Source organism: Pipistrellus kuhlii, unplaced genomic scaffold (assembly GCF_014108245.1).
Source record: "Pipistrellus kuhlii isolate mPipKuh1 unplaced genomic scaffold, mPipKuh1.p scaffold_m20_p_155, whole genome shotgun sequence".
In the NCBI taxonomy this organism is placed as follows: Eukaryota; Metazoa; Chordata; class Mammalia; order Chiroptera; family Vespertilionidae; genus Pipistrellus; species Pipistrellus kuhlii.
In genome coordinates, this window is record NW_023425466.1 from 139423 (window position 1) to 157920 (window position 18498).

Consider the following 18498-nt stretch of genomic DNA (forward strand, 5'->3'; position numbering starts at 1 on the left):
AGGTGCTCAAGAAAGCTTTATTTCCTTAAAAATACATCACTTTGCCTTCGGCACTCACGGCTCAGACCTGTGTGACCACCACCTCTGAACCCAGGGCACACGGAAGCAGCAGGGGCCGAGTTGCCATTTCAGGGCGCAAACTCCTATGCACCCTTCAAAACCTTGCTCAAATGTCCCTGTCTCAAGCAGAGGCAGCTGCTGCCCCTCCGTGGCCATACAGCACACCTTTTCATGGGCGACGGCTCTGCAGGGAGCTCCCCAAACGCCCTGCACGGGGCCAGGCACATAGCGGCGCACGAGGAGCGCTGGCTGATGTTCACACTTGGAGCACGTGAGGGGCCGGGGGCTGGGTCGTCTCCGTTACATCCTCTTCCTCATCTTGCCCTTCTTGGCGTGGGTGCCCCGGCCGAAGGCGCCCCGCTGCAGCTCCCGGGCGTGGCGCCGGTTGCGGGCCGAGAGCTGCTTGAGGCCCCCGCTCTGCAGGAAGCGCATCTTCTGGGCCCGGCGCCTCTGCTTCAGGATCTGCTGCTTGGTCTTCAGCTCGGAGCGCACGCGGCCTGCGGGGGGTCCCGGGGGGCGCGGCTGGGAGGCACCTGCCAGGACAAGAATCCAGGGAGCTCAGCCTCTGGGTTGGTTCCCAATGTCTCCCCCTCCCAGAAGCTTCCGGACTGCTCCCCTGCCCCCCATCCCATCCTGTGTCCACGGCTGTGGCCCAGCCTCTGGCACACAGTAGGTGCTTAACAGGGCTGACGCAGTCTACAGTTTAGTTCTGGAACCTCAAGCCAGCACTTCCGGGGTTCAAATCCCAGCTGTGGCCTCTGAGGCCTGGGCAAGTCTCTTAATTTCTCTGTGCCTCAGTTTCCCCCTCTGTAAATGATGAATAATAGCACCTCCCTCCCTCATGGGTCCTAACGAGTCAACGATTTGATATGTGTGCAATGCTCGGAACCAGGCCTCGCCCTTAGTGAGGGCCTCCTGGCCATAATTATTTTAATAAAATCAATTAATTAATTGATTATTAATACTCATTAAAGCTTGACTGAGCGCCTCTCTGTGCCAGACACTGGGGACCGCAGTAACTGAGAACCCAGGATGTAGAGCCAGGCTCCCCTCTCCCCAGGGGAGGTGGCAGGCAGCTGGGGAGCCCCGGGCCAGTCACTGCCCCTGACCCACTTCAGTGTCCCTGCCTGGAAGGCGGGCATTCTCAGTCTTCGCGCCCCGGGCCCTGCATGGGGAGTGTCTGGCAGAGCCCGTCTCCACACGGCGCGCGGAGCTCTCTGACCGAAGGCTCGGGGGACGGGACAGGCTCGCCCCTCCTTCAGAGCACATCAGCGCCCCGAGGGACAGCCGAGGTCCCGGCACGCAGGGCGGCTGGCCCAGGGTGCCGTCATGGAGCGCGGGCTCCGGCAGGCAGCGCGGTAGGAAGTCCCTCGGCCTGTCACCAGCTGAGGGATCGGAGGACCACGTTGCCAGGGGACCAGGCGGACCAGTTGGCAATGTGCGTGCTGAGGAGCATCCTACCTTGGCCTCGGCCCCGCTTCCAGCCTCTCCGCTCTGGGCCTCGCCGGTCCGAGGCCCCTTCCTCCTCTGGGTCGCGGTCGTCGATTTTCTGTTTCTGCTTCCACTTCTGATAGCTGGGAGGCGTGCTAAGGAGGCGGCGGGTGGATCCTGAACCCCCGAAACCCCTGAGCTGGGAGAAGGCCCCGCCCCCCCCAGCAGAGAGGCCCCGCCTATAGGGGGCGCCCCTCGGCCCAGCCCCTCAGGATACAGGTCGCGCTTGTAGGAGCTGCTGATGTAGCGACCGCTTTCTGTCTTGATCTTCTTCTTGTCCTCCTGTCCTGACTGTCCCACAAACCGCTTCTTCTTCCGGTCCCTGAGGAGAGAGGTTGGGGGGCTGTTGTGGGCAGAGGGGGCCTGGGGCGGCCTGCTCCCTCCCTGACCCTCACTGGGATGCTGGAGGACCGCAGAACAGCAGCGTGGCCGTGGCTGGCATGCAGTAGGTGCTCCATGAAGGCCTGTCCCCGGCTGCTCCTCACCTTTCCCGGGTAGCCCAGGTCTCAGAGGCAGTGTGTGGGGAGTCCCTGGGAACTGGGGGGGCCCGTTCAGGCCATTTCTAGGCTCTGAACAGGGGTGGGTAGGGTTCACCATCCTCATTGTGTGATGCCATGGGGACCAGATGAGGGGGTCACAGGTCGTCATTTGTGTTGTGCCGGATCAATGAGGGGGTGGGGTCAAAGGGGAGTCAGGACAGGCCGGGGTCACGTGCCAGTGGGGGGGACCACGTGGCAGACAGGCGGGCATGGAAGGGCTGCACCGGCGAGCTCACTCACCACTTGAGCTGCTGGCGGCCCCGGGTCAGGTTCTGGGCCTCGTCCCCCATCAGGTCCAGGACGGCGCCCGCCACCTGCTGCTCAAAGACGCCCCCGTCCCCACCAACGCTCAGGCTGCAGAGGGGAAAGGGAGACACACAGGGTTGATGGGATCCATTAGGTCCCACCTGCCACCCCCCAGCTGGCCGCTCACCGGCACATATATACCACATATACAAAACACCCCCCCCCAGCTGGCACATATATACCACATATACAACACACACACCCCTAGCTGGCCGCTCACCCCCGCTCACTGGCACATATATACCACATATACAACACACACACCCCCCAGCTGGCCGCTCACCCCCGCTCACTGGCACATATATACCACATATACCACACACACACACACACACCAGCTGGCCGCTCACCCCCACTCACTGGCACATATATACCACATATACAACACACACACACACACACACACACACCCCAGCTGGCCACTCACCCCCGCTCACTGGCACATATTTACCACATATACAACACACACACACCCCCAGCTGGCCGCTCACCCCCACTCACTGGCACATATATACCACATATACAACACACACACACACACACACACCCCAGCTGGCCACTCATCCCCGCTCACTGGCACATATATACCACATATACAACACACCCCCCCCCAGCTGGCTGCTCACCCCCGCTCACTGGCACATATATACCACATATATAAAACACACACACACACCCCCAGCTGGCCGCTCACTGGCACATATTTACCACATATACAACACCCCCCCCCCCAGCTGGCCGCTCACCCCCACTCACTGGCACATATATACCACATATATAAAACACACACACACACCCCAGCTGGCCGCTCACTGGCACATATATACCACATACACAAAACATACACCCCAGCTGGCCGCTCACCCCCGCTCACTGGCACATATATACCACATATATAAAACACACACACACCCCAGCTGGCCGCTCACTGGCACATGTATACCACATATACAACACACACACCACACCCCAGCTGGCCGCTCACCCCCGCTCGCTGGCACATGTATACCACATATACAAAACACACACACACACCCCCCAGCTGGCCGCTCACCCCCGCTCGCTGGCACATATATACCACATATACAAAACACACACACACACACACCCCAGCTGGCCACTCACCCCCGCTCACTGGCACATATTTACCACATATACAAAACACACACACACACCCCAGCTGGCCACTCACCCCCGCTCACTGGCACATATTTACCACATATACAACACACACACACCCCCCAGCTGGCCGCTCACCCCCACTCACTGGCACATATATACCACATATATAAAACACACACACACACCCCAGCTGGCCACTCACCCCCGCTCACTGGCACATATATACCACATATACAACACACACACACACACCCCAGCTGGCCGCTCACCCCCGCTCGCTGGCACATATATACCACATATACAACACACACACACCCCCCCAGCTGGCCACTCACCCCCGCTCACTGGCACATATATACCACATATACAACACACACACACACCCCAGCTGGCCGCTCACCCCCGCTCGCTGGCACATATATACCACATATACAAAACACACACCACACCCCAGCTGGCCGCTCACCCCCGCTCACTGGCACATATATACCACATATACAACAACACACACACACACACATACACACACCCCAGCTGGCCGCTCACCCCCGCTCGCTGTCGAAGTCCTTGGGCCGATAGGGGACGTAGAAGTCCTGGTCCCGCTGCCGGGCCTCCTCCTTCCGCCTCTTCGCTCCCCGCTCAGGGCCTGGCTGCTGCCGCTTCCGGCCCACAACCTCCGTGAAGACGTCCTGCAGACAAGGCCAGTCTCACTGCAGCCCCGGGAGCCCACTGCCCCCAGCTCCCATCTGGCTTGGGGCTGCCATTTCCTCCTCTGCACGGGCAGCTCACCCGCCTCAGGCACCAGCAGGGTCAGGACAGAGGGGGGCTGGGGGGCTGAGGTGCCAACCAAGGAGGGACCCACGTTCCATCCCAGCTTAACCTCCAGGCTGTGTGACCGGCAAGGCCCTGCCCCTCTGGGCCTGGCACTCTCTGTGTGTTAGGGACCAGTCCAGGGGTTTTCAGCTGAACCCCCATCCAAATCCAATGTAAGAGGGGTGCACAGCAGGCCAGGGCCCACCACCAGGGGAACAGGACGCCTCTGCAGTCCCCCGGCCCTGCCCCTGGCACGGAGGCCCCGCTTCTGAGCCAGCCCAGACCCCGGTCGGGTGGGGGTGTACCTCCACGCTCTCTGCCGCCGCCTCTTCCTCCTCCTCCCCAGGCTGCTCCGCCTGCCGCACCGGGCAGCCCCGGGCTGTGGCAGCCAGGCCCTCCTGCCGCTCCTGCCGCTCCTGCCGCCCCTGCTGGAAGCTGGCGATGGCCTTGCAGTCCTTCTGCCGCTTGGCCCGCATCACCTGGCTGCTCAGGTCCCGGCTGGAGGCGTTGATCTCAAAGATGGTCTGTGGAGGGGACCCCGAGTCCTTCACCCACTGGCCTCTCCTCCCTGCAACTCCTCCCTCACCGCCTGGTGGGCTCCCTATGGCATTCCCCCCAAGTCCTTCCAACCCTTCCGGCTGGGCTCATTATCTGGGAGCCCAGAGAGGGCAAGTAACCTGCCCAAGGTCACACAGCTCGGACGAGCCGGAGCTGGGATTTCAGCCCAGGCCCAGCTGGCTCTGAAACCAGTGCTCTCAACCATCACCCTCCAGACCCTTCTCTCTGAGGCTGGCTGCCTGGCAGGCTTGTAACCCTCGGTACAAAATGGGGTGCTCAGAGGGAGTCCAGAGATGAAAGGTGATGAAAAGCCAGCTCCTCAGGCCTCTACCAGGCCGAGGGCAAGTCACTCCTGTGAGCCTCAGTCTACCCATTAGTAAGTGGAAGGAAACGGCTGCCGCACAGGAACCTGCTGTGGACCAGCAGGGATGGTTCCAGAACAAGGGGCGTCTCTAGAGATACAGTTTCAGAAGCTTTGAGCTCAGAGGAATCCCTGCTGGGCCAGGCGCTCCATCAGCCCCTGCCCTCACTCACCGCCCGCGAGCGGTACTGCTTGATGCTGTCCACCAGCCTCAGCCGCTGCAGCTCCTCCTCCTGGAAGCGCGAGCCTGGCAGGGAGGGAGGCGTGAGGCCAGGGCCGGCTCTGCAGGGCCTGCCCACCGCCCCGCCCCGCCCCGCCCCGCCCCGCGCGGGGACTCACTGAAGAGGGGGTGCAGGCCCAGCCCCGCGAGGTCCAGCTCCTTGGCCCGCTTGATGGACTCGGGCGAGGGCGCGGGCCGCGAGCGCACGTACTGCTGCTGTGCGTTGTCGGCCACGCGGCCCAGGCCCCGCAGCTCCAGCGACGCCTCCAGGCTGCTCCGCAGGCCGCAGTCTTCGTCGTCCACCACGCTCTGGGGCACGCGGCCCAGCACGCCGTCCACGCCGACCGCACCTGCCGCCCACGCGGAGCCCCGTCACAGGCTGCCGCCGGGCCCCCTGCCCGCAGCCCGGCCTCCGCACTGGCCCCGAGTCACGGTTACCCCCGTGGTGGCCGGTGTGCTACATGGTTAGGCCCACGACGGTTGCATCTGTACTAAACGCGTACAGACCTTTGTCGTCATTCCTTAAGCCGGACAGTGTAACACCTGTTTACGTAGCGTTCACATTATGCTACTATACGTAATCTAGGAGTGACTTAACGTTAGGGAGGACGTGTGTAGGTTATATGCAAATACGTCATTTACTATAAGGAACGTAAGCATCGTGGAGTATTGTATCTGAGGGGTCCTGGAACCAATCCACCGTGGATACCGAGGGATGACGTATGGGGATCTCCTCCTGGGCTCAGATCCAGCCCCGCTCCTACCGAAGGGGACAGCTTTGCCCCTGGCCCACATGAAAAGCTCCACGGAGGACCCCAGCCCCGCCTGGCCTCCACTCACCCGAGGGCTCCTCGTGGGGGCGGGCGAGGGTGAGGGCGCGGCCCAGGAACAGGTGCAGGTCCAGCAGGTAGGGGACCTCGTCTGGGGCCACCAAGGAGTAGGCCGTGCCGCTCCGACCGGCCCGAGCCACACGACCTGCGGGAGGAGGTGGTCAAGCTTCAGCAAAGCATAGTCCCCACAGCCCAGCACACTCCCACCGCCCACCCTGGGGGTGCACAGGGCCCGGGAGAGGAGCCCACAGGGCAGCGTTACCGAGAGGACTTCGGGGAGGAGGCGGCTGAGGGGCCACGTCATCCGGGAGCATGACAGAGTCCAGAGTAATCGGGCCGGCCCACCCCACCAGGCCCTCACTCACAGGTAAAGCCCTGGGCAGGGCGGGAGTCGGGGCTCCTTACCCACGCGGTGCAGGAAGAGCTTGCCCTTGGCCGGGAAGCTGAAGTTGATGACGTTGTCCAGCAGCGGGATGTCCAGGCCCCGGGCTGCCAGGTCCGTCACGATGAGGGCGGAGCACTTGCCGTGGATGAACTTGGCCAGGTTGATCTTGCGGGCCGTCTGGTCCAGGGCGCTGTAGATGTGGGCGCAGCTCACCCGCTGGGCTGTCAGCAGCTGCTCGGAGCCGGGACGGGAGGGGAGGAGAGGGAAGAGGGATGAGACTGGTGGGAAGAGAGGAGTCCGGGCCACGGCGGGATACCATGAGCTGGTGTAACCCTCCTCCCGATTCTCCCACTAACAAGCTGCGTGACCTTGGGCAAGGTCTGTGCCTTCGTTTTCCTGTCTATAGAATGGGGAGAATCGCTCCTTCACCGTTATAAGGATTAAATGAGTTGGTATTAAATGAGCTGAGAATTTGACCCAGAACACTGGAAGCACCGTGAGTGTGTGAACTGCTCTGTGAGAGTTACTGTTTCAGTCTCGTTCATCAGAGACCCCAGCAGCTGCAGGCGAGGAGGAAGCGTTAAATGTCTGACAAGTTAACGAAACCCAGTGAAGTGTGTCCTTCCAGGTGTGGCTGACCAAGGAAGGGGCCCCAGCAGCCTCTGGGGCACGGGACCCCCGTGCTGTCATGTGGAAAAACTCATCACGTTGCTCATGTAAACTTAGGGCACCTTACATAGCTCACTGCATGCAGGCTACGCCTCATTTTTAAAAAATGAAACTTATGGGAAAATTTATACAAAAGTGATAGCACCGCTGGGGAAATACTTCAAAATAACCTGGGTGGAGGGGGCAGTAACAGATGAGTCAAGACTGGCCATGAGTTGGTAACTGAGTACCTGGCAGTTCATTCAAGTATTAAGGCCTGGCCAGACCCGTGTCCTGCTCTGGTGCTGCCCTCTGGTGTCTGTACGTGGAACTGCATCCCCAAGCTAAGGAAGGTGCAGGTCCCAGGAGGTGTCTCCCTCACCAGCCAGGCCTCACCTCACTGAGGTACTCCGCGTGGTGCTTCGTGGCCACAAACACCACCGTCTGGTCCTGGGGCCGCACTACGTTGTGCAGCAGGTGGAGGAGCACGGCGGCCTTGGTGTCCTCCCGCACGAGGAAGAAGGAGGTCTGCAGGGAGAGGGGCCGTGAGGGTGTGGCTCTCAGGGCCCCGGACAGGCCAGGGGCACAGGCAGACCCTCACCTTGAGCTGCTCGTTGAGTTTGGCGTCCACATCTAGCCGAATGAGCACGGGCTCCGTGAGGCCTGGGTGGGCACAGGAGGGAGTGGGGCGTTGAGTCACTGAAGGACGAGGCCCGGCCCAGGCCCCCCTCCGAGCTCACTCACCGGCCCGGGCGAACTCCACCAGCATTTTGGGCAGCGTGGCAGAGAACAGGAGCGTCTGGTGGCCTCCTGGGAGGCGGCTGATGATTTCCTGCAGCTGCTCTGCAAACCCCATTTCAAAGAGCCTGGGAGGGCAGAGGGCAGAGGGCAGGAGAGGGGCTTCCTCCAGTGAGCTCCCAACTTCAGCCATCCTCGCCCCCACCACACCCTCCCATGTGGCTGATGTTTGCCTCGCGTTTTCTCTATCTGACAACTTCACGCTAAGCAATAATGACCTTGAAATCTTGGGTCTGATCTGTTCTGTGTCCTACAAACTTGCATTGAAATAAATGACTGCAGCCCTCGCTCTGGGTCAGGCGCCGTCTGAGTGCTTTACAAAGATCAGCTCCTGCGTCCTCACGGCATTCTGGGAGGCCCGTGCTATTTTATCCCCACGCTGCGGGCCGAGACCCTTGTGATGTGACCAAGGTCACGGAGCTGGGATTTGGTCCCGCCTGTGTTCTCCTCTTGGTGCTACTTTTCCTAACTCTGGTCCGGTGCCCAGGTCTCTCCTGGCAGAGCCCGCCTCCCAGGCAGCCAGCCCACCGCCCTCTGGTCTCCCAGCCCCGAGCCGCCCGGACGCCGCGGGGGGTGCACCGGCAGCCTCACCTGTCGGCCTCGTCAAACACCACGTACTCCACACTCTGCAGCTTCAGGTTCATCTCCACGGCCACGTGCATCAGGCGGCCAGGGGTGGCGATGATGCTGGAAGGGGCGTGGAGGCAGGTCACCCAGGGCCCCCAGCAGAGAGAGCCCCCCTCACTCCCCAGACGCTGGCCTCCTGGGAGGGGACCCCAGAGCATTATCCCCAATGCAGACTCACATGTCAGGGTTCTCGTGCAGGGCTGAAAACTGGTCCTCCATCCTAGGGGGGAGGGGAGGTGTCAGCGCCATAGAGCAGGTCTCTGTCTAGCCCCTGTCCGCTCCCAGGCCAAATACCCGGTGCGTCCCACTCCCTGACCAGGGACTTGCAACTGGGGAAAGGCTATTGCTGACATCCGAGGCAAAGGCATTGCCCTCAGAGGTACAAGTTCGAACGTACAAAAGGACCGAGACAGCAAAGAGATCCCCGCAGAGTGGGCTCAGGCTCCGGACCCACCTCAGTCTCTAGCTCCAGAGGCAACCAAGTTGCCTTTCACCCACAGCCACCCGGCAACTAACCAGCTGCACCCCGAGTCCAGTTTCTGGGATCTCTCTGTCCTTAGTCTTAAACCTTTTGAGCACACACATCCCTACCTTCAGGCTTCCTCTGAAACACCCTTGGGACACCTGTAGGAGCCAGAATTCTGGGCCAGGCCTCGCCTGGGAGCATTGCTCACAATCACTAACTAGAGATGACAGATTGTAATAGACAGCAAAACACGCAGAACTGAGTGGCTGGGACAGGGACACTGGGAATGAGGAAGGGGCTGCCCCGTGAGGGAGGATGGGAACGGGGAGGGGTGCAGCGGCTCTACCAGACCAAGGCACGGCTCTGGGCCATCACCTCCTCACGTGCTCCCCTGTCAGACAGGTGTGATGCCTGCCACCTCAGAAGGAGGGTGCCAGCACATCAGGAAGAACACATTTTGTAAATCTGAGCTATCACAAACACGCTCTGATTTCTGCACATTCTGCTTTAAACAGCCCACGCTTCCCCACGTTACACACACACTGAGCTGCCGCGTGGGTGACCGATGCCGCCAGCTGTCTCTCAGGAGCACCGGGACCTTTGCGGTGCTCGTGTGGGATGTTCCTTCTCGCATTTTACTGCGTGTTTCCCCTATTCTTCCCAAATATCGGTCTTATTTTCCAGAACAGGCCAAGAACCTGCTGTTGCTAAGAAGCCACCCAGGCTCCCTCCCTCTGATACCCCGGAGCCACGGGGCGCGCACGGGGATAGGGGTGTGGGTGACCGTGGCTGGGGCAAGAGGGTTCTTACTTGTCCCCACCCAGGATCAGGGCAGTCTTGAGGCCGGTGAACTTGCCCAGCTGTGGGGGGAGAGAGAGAGAGATTGGGAGAGGGTAAAGGGGAAGTGACTCCGCCCACTCAGGCCTCCCTGCTGGTCCCAGCTCAGCCTGCCTCTCCCTGCCCCCCCCTCCCCCCCCCCCCGCCTTTCCCCCCTTCTCCACCCCTGACACACCTCCTTGGTGAACTTCATGGTCTGCAGGGCCAGCTCCCGGGTGGGCGAGAGGATGAGGGCCCGGGCCCCTGTCTGGGCGCTGCGGGCCTTGAGCCGCTCAAACATGGGGATAAGGAAGCAGGCTGTCTTGCCACTGCCCGTCCGGGCCATGGCCACCATGTCTTTGCCATCCAGGATCACCGGGATGGTCTGGAGATGAAGGGTGGGGGAGGAGAGGGGAGAGGTCAGCTTCCACACCAGAGCTTCGGGTTCCCAGTGGAACTAGGGGACCTCAGTGAGTGGAAGGGGCCCAGCGCCCAGCCCTGATCCCATTTTTGCCAAAGCTTGTTTGCACACCTCCGAGGACGGGCAGCTCACCACCCCCAACTCTTTCCAGGGTGTGAACATCCTTCTGCAGATTAAGCCAGGCTTTACCCTCCCTGACTGCTGAGCCTCACTGCACAGCCTCAGCAGGGAACAGCCTTAAATGGCAAAGCGGCACGGGGTCCCGTCTCCTCTCTGCTGGGCCCAACTTCCCCACCTGAGACACAGGCAGCTTGTGGGGCTTCAGAACGAGAGGGACGGTGGATGTGACAGCTGGGACAAGGGGTGTCCATCAAGAGGCCGAGAGAAGGCCACGTCCCTCATCCCCTCCTTCCAACCCGCCGGCCCTGCCCGCCGCGTACCTTCCTCTGGATGGGTGTTGGCACCTTGTAGCCTTTCTTCATGATGCCTTTGAACACGGGGTAGCTCAGGCCTGGGAGAGACACGGGAGTGACGGGGTGGGGGGAGCCCCCACGCACCCGACTACTGCGTCTCTCCCCCTCTGCTCTGAAATGCTCCTGCCGTGCACTAAGTCCCCAGATGTCTTTGCCTGTTCCTGCACCAGCATCGCCCGAGGCCTGCTCTGACTGTTCTTGCATTGGGTCAGGCCCTGACTGGCTCCGAGACAGTATCTGCTGCCTCAGTTTGCCCATTACCTACCACAGTGCTGGGCCCAGAGCAGAGCTGAGGGCGTGGTGACCCCCTGCTGCTACCCCCCACCCACCCACCCACCCACTTCCCCAGATGCCTGGAGCACCCACCCATGGACTGGAAGCCTCCCGACTTCTTCTTCTTCTTGTTCTGGGCTCGCACCATCTCCCGCGTGTCCGGCTCCACGTCCGAGGTGCATTCCGAGGTGGGGAAGGTGGGCAGGGGTCTCCCAGGGCCCGGCTGGAGGGAGGAACAGAGAGGCAGCATCACTCCGGGTGCCATCAGACCGCTGGGCCAGGGAGGGGGGCTGTCCTGTAGCCGGTCTGCACCCCATTCTAGCCAACGACTCCCCTGCCAGATCACGAGACGTCCCTGCTGCAGGGCCAGGACAGGGCGGAGGGGCAGAGCGCGGGCTCTGCAGACACACAGCCTTGTTTCAATCCAGCTCTGTCTCTTAGCAGCTGGGAGACCTCACATGGGGACTTAATCTTCCCGGAGTCCATGCTCCCACATCTGGGAAGCGAGTGACGAGAACATAAGCCTCACAGGGTGTTGTGAAGACTAAGCAGGTGAGTGCCAAGCTCAGAACAGTGTCCAGCACAGAGATGGTAATGTTGTCATCCTCCTCTTCGTCCTTCTCCTTCCCCTCCTCCTCTTCCTCCTGGCCTGTCATTCTCAGCCCCGGAAATTAACTCTAGAGAGCCCATCGAAACTAGACTTTCCCAAGCTGCCCTGCTCTCCTCTCCTTAATCCCCTTTCTGACCCATCACCCTTACCCAACTCCGGTCTCTCTTGTGCCTGACTCCTCTCTGCCCATCAAGACCCCTTAGTCCCAACACAGCTAACCCGGATGCCTCCCCTGGGGAGGCCTCTCAGATGACAGGGCTGCCCCTTCCTCTAAGAAATATCAGTATGGACCGCTGATTCCCTATAATGATCAGAACTCACATGGCTCCTACTCGATGCCAAGTGCTGCTGCATTCCCGTAAGTTAGCCCAGTTAATCCTATGGCCACCTCAGGAAGTGGGTACTATTACTTCGTCATCTTACACAGAAGGACACTGAGGCACAGAGGGGTGGCATGACCAGCCCACATCACAGAGACAGTAAGTGGAGGGATGGGAGTCTGTATTCGTCCCACTTCGGCCCTCTATGGTCCCTGCACCATCCAGGCAGGGCTGCAGCCTGTCTGTGAGCTAAGAATGGTCACGCACATTTAAAAAAAAAAAATCAAACAAAAAAGACAGTGACATCATAGGGCCCCACAAAGCCCAAAATATGTACCACATGGTCCCTGGAGGGAAAGTTTGCCAATCCCTGTCCTAGCACGTAACAAAGTCCTGGAACACCTCAGAGCCCAGCATTCTACGGCATGACAGAGCACATAAACATGTCCTCCAATCCTTCCCACGGTCTGTGAGGCACAGGTGGAAACTTCTGTCTTCTACCGACGTGGCTCAGAGAGGCTAAGCAACTTCTTCACCATCCCACAGCCTGTACAGGGTTGGGCCAGACGGTGAACACAGGACTGAGCCAGGCAGAGCCCTAGTCTGAACCACATGCATGAGGTCCTCTTTGGCACTTAGTACTCTGACCTCCTGTTCATTGCCTTTAGCAGTGTCTCCACATTTATAGAGCACCTACTGTGTGCCAGGCATTACCTAGGCTGGGGAAACAGTGGGATAAAAATCTGGTCCCTTGACAAAACCGGTTTGGCTCAGTGGTAGAGCGTCGGTCTGTGGACTGAAGGGTCCCAGGTTCGATTCCGGTCAGGGCATGTACCTTGGTTGCGGGCACATCCCCGGAGGGGGTGTGCAAGAGGCAGCTGGTCAATGTTTCTCTCTCATTGATGTTCCTAGCTCTCTCTTTCCCTTCCTCTCTGTAAAAAAAAAACAATAAAAAATAAAATAAAATAAAATAAATCTGGTCCCTGCCTTGGAGAAGTGTAGACCTCTCTTCCCATACACACACACTGATCTACTTACCCAAAGCTATTCTGTGCCAGGCACCAGCTGGGCAGTGCTGTGGGAAATAATGAGCTACTGCCCGCCCTTCCCATTTGCAATACTGCTGGCATTCAGCAGTGGAAACAGCACAGGCTCTGAAACCAGACAGTCCCGGGGTTTGAATCCCAGCTCTCCCACTCACAAACTGCGAGGTTTTGGCCAAGTTCTTTTACCAATCTAGGCCTCAGTTTCCTCCTCTGGAAAGTGGGATGTCAACACACGGCTCACGGGGTGGTGTGATGACTAAATGACAAGGCTAGTAAAGCTCTTCGCACGGAGCCTGGCACATAGTAGGCGGTCAACAAACCCAAGTTTAATTTATGACTATTAATTTCCCAGAGGTTTGGGGGATCACTGTGCCCCGGCCGCCCCTTCATTCAACCTCTCAAGAATCCCCTACACTCTCCAAGTCAGAGCTTCAGCACCTGCACTTTTCATTGGACGAATGGGAACTACGGCCCGCCCCCTGAGTAGGAAGTAGCCAATGAGAAGCGGGCAAACAAAGAGCCGACCTGGCAGGCCCGCAGGCCGCAGCCTTCGGAACGCGGAGGCTGGGGCCGTCAGGACCCGGGTCCGACCGGCGGTCCTGGCCCCCGATCTCCGGCCAGCAGACCTCTCCCCACCCTCGGTGGTGCCCACTCCTCAGCAGGGGCAACCTGCGGCCGCGGGGGGCCCACGGGGCCGGGCGTCAGGCTCCAGCGTGGATCCCAGCCCCGCGCTCCCACCTTTTGCGCCCGGGTGTCATCTTCCGCCTGGACCTCGAACTCGCCGTCCTCCGAGTCGCTGCTGCGGGCGTGGGAGGCCGCGTCCCGGCGCTTCCGGAGCCCCTTCTTCTTCCTCCGTTGGGCCATGGCAGGTCGGGACCGCGGTCGGGCCGCCGGGCGCGTCCCAGCAGCCATGCGGACCCGGCGCCGGAGAACGGAAGGGGCGGAGCCAGCGGGAACGTACCACTGCGCGGCGGGGGCGGGGGTGGAGGCGGGGAACGGGGCACGGTGTCTGCCCGGCACGGGCCGCGCTCCCCCCCTGCCGCAGCCCCAGAGGCTGGGCGCGCCCACAGTGCCCCCCTGCCCTGCGCGAGAGGCCCCGCTCCAAGGCTGTGGGGAACCCGGGGCGTCCGGACCTGGGCGCCCCCCCGGACGCTAATGGTTCCGGCCGCCGGACGCCGGCTGGTTGCTGCGGGTGGGCGCGCGGAGTGCACGTCGCCGGGGCCCGGCTGTCCCCGGGAGTCGGTCCGCGCGGTGCTCGGGGTGGGGACCCGGGGCGACCTAAGCGGCCGGGGTTCCAGGATTCCGGACCCCGGATAAACGGATCCCGAATGCGCCGCGCGCCGCGGGTGCCCGGGCGCCCCCACAGAAGAGTCCAGCCTACGGAGAGGGGGCTCCGATGGTTGTAGCCGACCTCCAGGAGCCAAGATACTCGGTAAGAAATAATTCAAAAATGCAGGGTCGCATAACCCCTGACACAGACAATAGTGCGGTAAAGGCCGTGGGCGGGGCGGGGGCGGAGTGGAGGGGACAATGCGGGGAGGTGGGGGGGAGAAGTATTGTAATACTTTCCACAATAATGATAAACTTAAAAAAATAAAAGAATGCAGGATCCTCGGACATTAATTTGGAGATGGGGCATGTGGGGCAGTTGGGGGGGGGGTGACCCCCCCTGAAGTAGAATGGTTAAGTGCACAAGCCCTGGACTCCTGCCAGGTTCACATTTTGCTTCCTCTGTTTTCGCTTTCTAAGTGTGACTGACACATGTGACGTCACCGTTTGAAGCTCCAGTTTTGTCATCTGTAGACATAAAGCTGCTTCACGGAACTGATGAGAGGATTCAGGGAGACGGTGCTTCTGAAGCTGTTTGCAGGAGGTAGGCGTGAGAGTGAAACTGGGTATTTCCTGCTCCGTAAATACATATGCAGGACTCAGAGGCCTGGCCTGCCTTCCCCGCACACCACAGTTTGTTTTGTGGTTGGTGCCAAAATGGACACAAGCCCCATCATCCCTCCTTCATCCCTCTAGCATTCTGTAAATATTTATCCAGTACACACTGTATGCTAGGAATGCGTATTCACTCAAAATGTGCCTGTAGCAGCACCCCTCTCCCCATCAAAAAAGTCCAACACATTTCCGGAATGTCCCCCGAGGTTGGCAGTCACCCTTCGAGGAGGACCGCTTGACCCTTTTGCCCTTGGGATGGGGACTTAAGAGACTGCCAGTCTTTCTCCGGTGGCACTGCCGGTGACAGAGGGATGGCACCCTGACCCCCTTTCTCAGGGAGCTCTGGAGGCATGGCCTGCTGGGCAGCGCATGCCTGCGGTCACCCGGGACCACGGGCAGCATGAGGACCCCGGTGGAGCGGGCCGTCGGCGGGATGCAGACCCTCCACCCTCAGCACCGCTGCCGGGGCGGCTATCAGGTCAAGGCCAGGGCGTCGTACGTGGACGAGACCTTGTTCGGCAGCCCTTCGGGCCCCCGGCCCGCACCGCCAGACTTTGACCCACCCTGGGTGGAGAAGGCCGACAGGACCAAAGGAGTGGGCAGAGCGGCTCCATGGGCTTCGGGGGCCAATGGGAGCTGTGGGACCCCCTCCTCCAGGGGCAGCACCCCGACCCTCACGCCAAGGAAGAAGAACAAATACAGGTAACGGCACCGGGAGACGCACTCCTGCACTCGGCATTGCCACCCAGGTTCCTCTTAGAGCCCCGCTGGTCACGTGCTGTGTGACCCTGGGCAAGCCCCTTGCCCTCTCTGAGCTATAATTTCCTCCTGTGGAAAGTGGATTTAGTGGTTTTACTGAGAGGATTAAATGAGATGAGGCGTGGACTGTGCTGGGCACAGTAACCTGACCCTTAAGGAAGCTCTTGGTAGATAATAGTGAGGCTGGCACCTGAGGCCCAGAGAGGTCAGGGTTGGCCCAAGGGTACAGAGCAGTTTGCATGAGATTATTGGTGTGGTTGATCCATGAAATGACATAGATTTGCTGGTTTCAGATTTCATTTTGAAAAGATTTCTTGCTGCATTTTCACGAACAAGTTAGAAAACCAGGAGCTGATGCTACTGGTTATTATCAGATTAGAGTTAGGTTATTGGGATTATTTCAGATTAATGTCATCCGGAAGGAGGTATCTAGTAGTGGACCTCAGGGTTCCTTCGTGTGTTTGGACAAAGACACAGGAGACTGGTGTTGTGTTTTGATTATGGCTGCCATAACAAAATACCATAGACGTAGGGGGCTTACATAACCGGGGCTCAAACTGTCGTTGGGATTCTGTCTTCATCTTAGTGCAGCTTTCCCTCACACGTTACAGGTAAGATGCTACCATCTGCTTTGCCCTTGCATACGCCAGCTTTTCAAGGTCAGGAGGGAGAAAAACATCTTTCAAGTAGTTACAGCAAAGGTTTTTTTGTTTTTGTTTTGTTTTTAATATATTTTATTGATTTTTTACAGAGAGGAAGGGAGAGAGATAGAGAGCTAGAAACGTCTATGAGAGAGAAACATCAACCAGCTGCCTCCTGCACACCCCCCACTGGGGATGTGCCCACAACCAACGTACATGCCCTTGACCAGAATCGAACCTGGGACCTCTCAGTCCGCAGACCGGCGCTCTACCACTGAGCCAAACCTGTTTCGGCAGCAAAGGTCTTAAGGCAGACTCTGATTGGACAGAATGGACCAGATGGCCATTCCTGAGCCAATCAGTGTGGCCAGAGGAGTGAAATATGCAAATTGACCAGGCCTGGGGCACATGCCAAGGAATCGGGAGACTGGATGCTAGGTAGAGGCGAAATAGCAGAGATGGAGGTAGTGGTACATGAAGGGGCTGTGGCCTCACTGGGTGCCAGGCGGGGAGACGGGGACTTCCGGGGATCTACGGGCAACCCTCTCTACTGCTGCCGGTGCCTGGGGGGGGTGGGGTGGCGTGGGTGGGTGTTCAGGTTGTAAGGTTTATTCACTCACTTCGTTTCCCTTCCCTTTGCCAGACTGATCAGCCACACTCCTTCTTACTGTGATGAGTCACTATTTGGCTCCCGACCCGTGGGCGCCTGCTGGGAGGCCCCGTGGATGGTGAAGGGGGGTGCTTCAAAACTCCACACGCTCTTCTGGACACCCCCAGCCACCCCGAGGGGCCACCCGCCCCACCCCAGGGAGACCCCAGAGCGCACCGTTCACCCGTCCGCTCCCACGAAGACAGAGCCCAGGGAGGGGTCCGAGGCTGAGAAGGTGTCCAAGGTTGGATTAGACCCTCCACGCTCTCCGAGGCGGGAGCGTGCCCATTCCCTCACCCACCTGAGTGCCCCCAGCACTGGCCGCCCACCCACCGGGGGCCCCCACGCGAGTGGGCCTCGGGTTCCCAGGCCTTCCCCCTCGGGGGTGACCTTCCGGAGCCCGCTGGTGACTCCCCGGGCTCGGGCAGTCAGCGCTTCAGTGCCAGCGACGTGCCAGCGAGGGGGTGCCACCCCCAGACCAAAGCCCCCTTGGAAATGAGGTTCCCGGTCCTTTCATCAGGTTTGCCCTTGGGGTCGCAGCAAGGGGAGGAGTTTCAGAGGATGGCACGGGGGGTGGGGGGGAGAGAGCTTCTGGGGAGACCCCCCAGGCGTCAGCGAGGCACTCAGGGTGGCAGGCATGGAGGGTGGTCAGGGACGCCCTCTGTCCTGACAACCTCTGCTTCCCTGCTGCCCCCACAACGTGGACTTGAGGGCCACCCCTTGAGATATCTGTTCTAGTCCCGTCAGAGCCACATGCAGTATCAGTGCCAACCCAGGGATGCCCCCCATCACTCCCACACGTTGTCTTGCCGCCAAGTATGAATAAATGGTGGGTCGCCAATCTGGAGGGTTCTCTCTCCCCCACCCCCACCCCCAACCTCCCTTCAAGCCAAACGTCCTGCTCAGGATGAGTTTCCAGCCGAGTCTGGAGGCCTCCGAGTTTTCCCTGGCACCGTGTCTGGGTGCCATGAGGGTGGGCTTTTTATTTTAATGATCATGTATTTATTTTCACGTATTAAATGTGTCAGTAGCTCACCAAAGCCGTGGCTTAATAAATTTTTTTCCCCTAGGGGAAAAGCCGGTGTTAGGCCTGCGCTGGGTTAAGTAACGATACTGACACAACAAGGAAGCCGCAGAAATTGTGACAGTGGCGAGTGGGGGCCTGAAGTCCGGGCCTGAAGTCCCGGAACCCAGGCCTCCAGCCCCACTGGGGCCTCCTCCGTCAGCTTCAGCTGCTGCCACTAACCGGGGGGAGCTGCAGCTCAGCTCAGCTCCGGAAGAGCCCTGGGAACCTGGTTGGTGAGATTTTTCCAGAAAAGGCA

At 59.8% G+C, this 18498-nt stretch overlaps 2 protein-coding genes across 2 annotated transcripts; one reads left to right on the forward strand and one right to left on the reverse strand.

Annotated features, from left to right (window-relative positions):
• Position 1: 1 nt before the first annotated feature.
• Positions 2-14121, reverse strand: DDX54 (DEAD-box helicase 54). The gene is made up of 20 exons (XM_036439461.2): positions 13922-14121; positions 11301-11430; positions 10902-10972; positions 10237-10425; positions 10035-10084; positions 8937-8978; positions 8723-8818; positions 8078-8199; positions 7935-7996; positions 7730-7861; positions 6706-6916; positions 6311-6445; positions 5590-5820; positions 5424-5497; positions 4637-4855; positions 4065-4207; positions 2331-2444; positions 1769-1873; positions 1522-1634; positions 2-593 (listed from the first exon to the last, which is right to left on the reverse strand). Exons 1-20 carry the CDS (start codon positions 14093-14095, stop codon positions 361-363), a joined length of 2646 nt encoding a protein of 881 aa, XP_036295354.1. The 5' UTR covers positions 14096-14121; the 3' UTR covers positions 2-360.
• Positions 14122-14356: 235 nt separating this feature from the next.
• On the forward strand, positions 14357-18214 carry RITA1 (RBPJ interacting and tubulin associated 1). The gene is made up of 4 exons (XM_036439464.2): positions 14357-14615; positions 14933-15056; positions 15464-15829; positions 17171-18214. Exons 3-4 carry the CDS (start codon positions 15528-15530, stop codon positions 17673-17675), a joined length of 807 nt encoding a protein of 268 aa, XP_036295357.1. The 5' UTR covers positions 14357-14615; positions 14933-15056; positions 15464-15527; the 3' UTR covers positions 17676-18214.
• Positions 18215-18498: the final 284 nt, after the last annotated feature.

Bases quoted from the DNA above. Each gene is read 5' to 3' on its own strand.
- DDX54 (XM_036439461.2), bottom strand. From the start codon at position 14,095: ATGGCTGCTGGGACGCGCCCGGCGGCCCGACCGCGGTCCCGACCTGCC. The intron at 5,821-6,310 runs GTGAGTGGAGGC...CGTGGGCGGCAG, and splicing joins CCCCCACGAGGAGCCCTCGG to GTGCGGTCGGCGTGGACGGC. The intron at 4,208-4,636 runs GTACACCCCCAC...CCTTGTCTGCAG, and splicing joins CGGCGGCAGAGAGCGTGGAG to GACGTCTTCACGGAGGTTGT.
- RITA1 (XM_036439464.2), top strand. From the start codon at position 15,528: ATGAGGACCCCGGTGGAGCGGGCCGTCGGCGGGATGCAGACCCTCCAC. The intron at 15,830-17,170 runs GTAACGGCACCG...TCCCTTTGCCAG, and splicing joins AGGAAGAAGAACAAATACAG to ACTGATCAGCCACACTCCTT.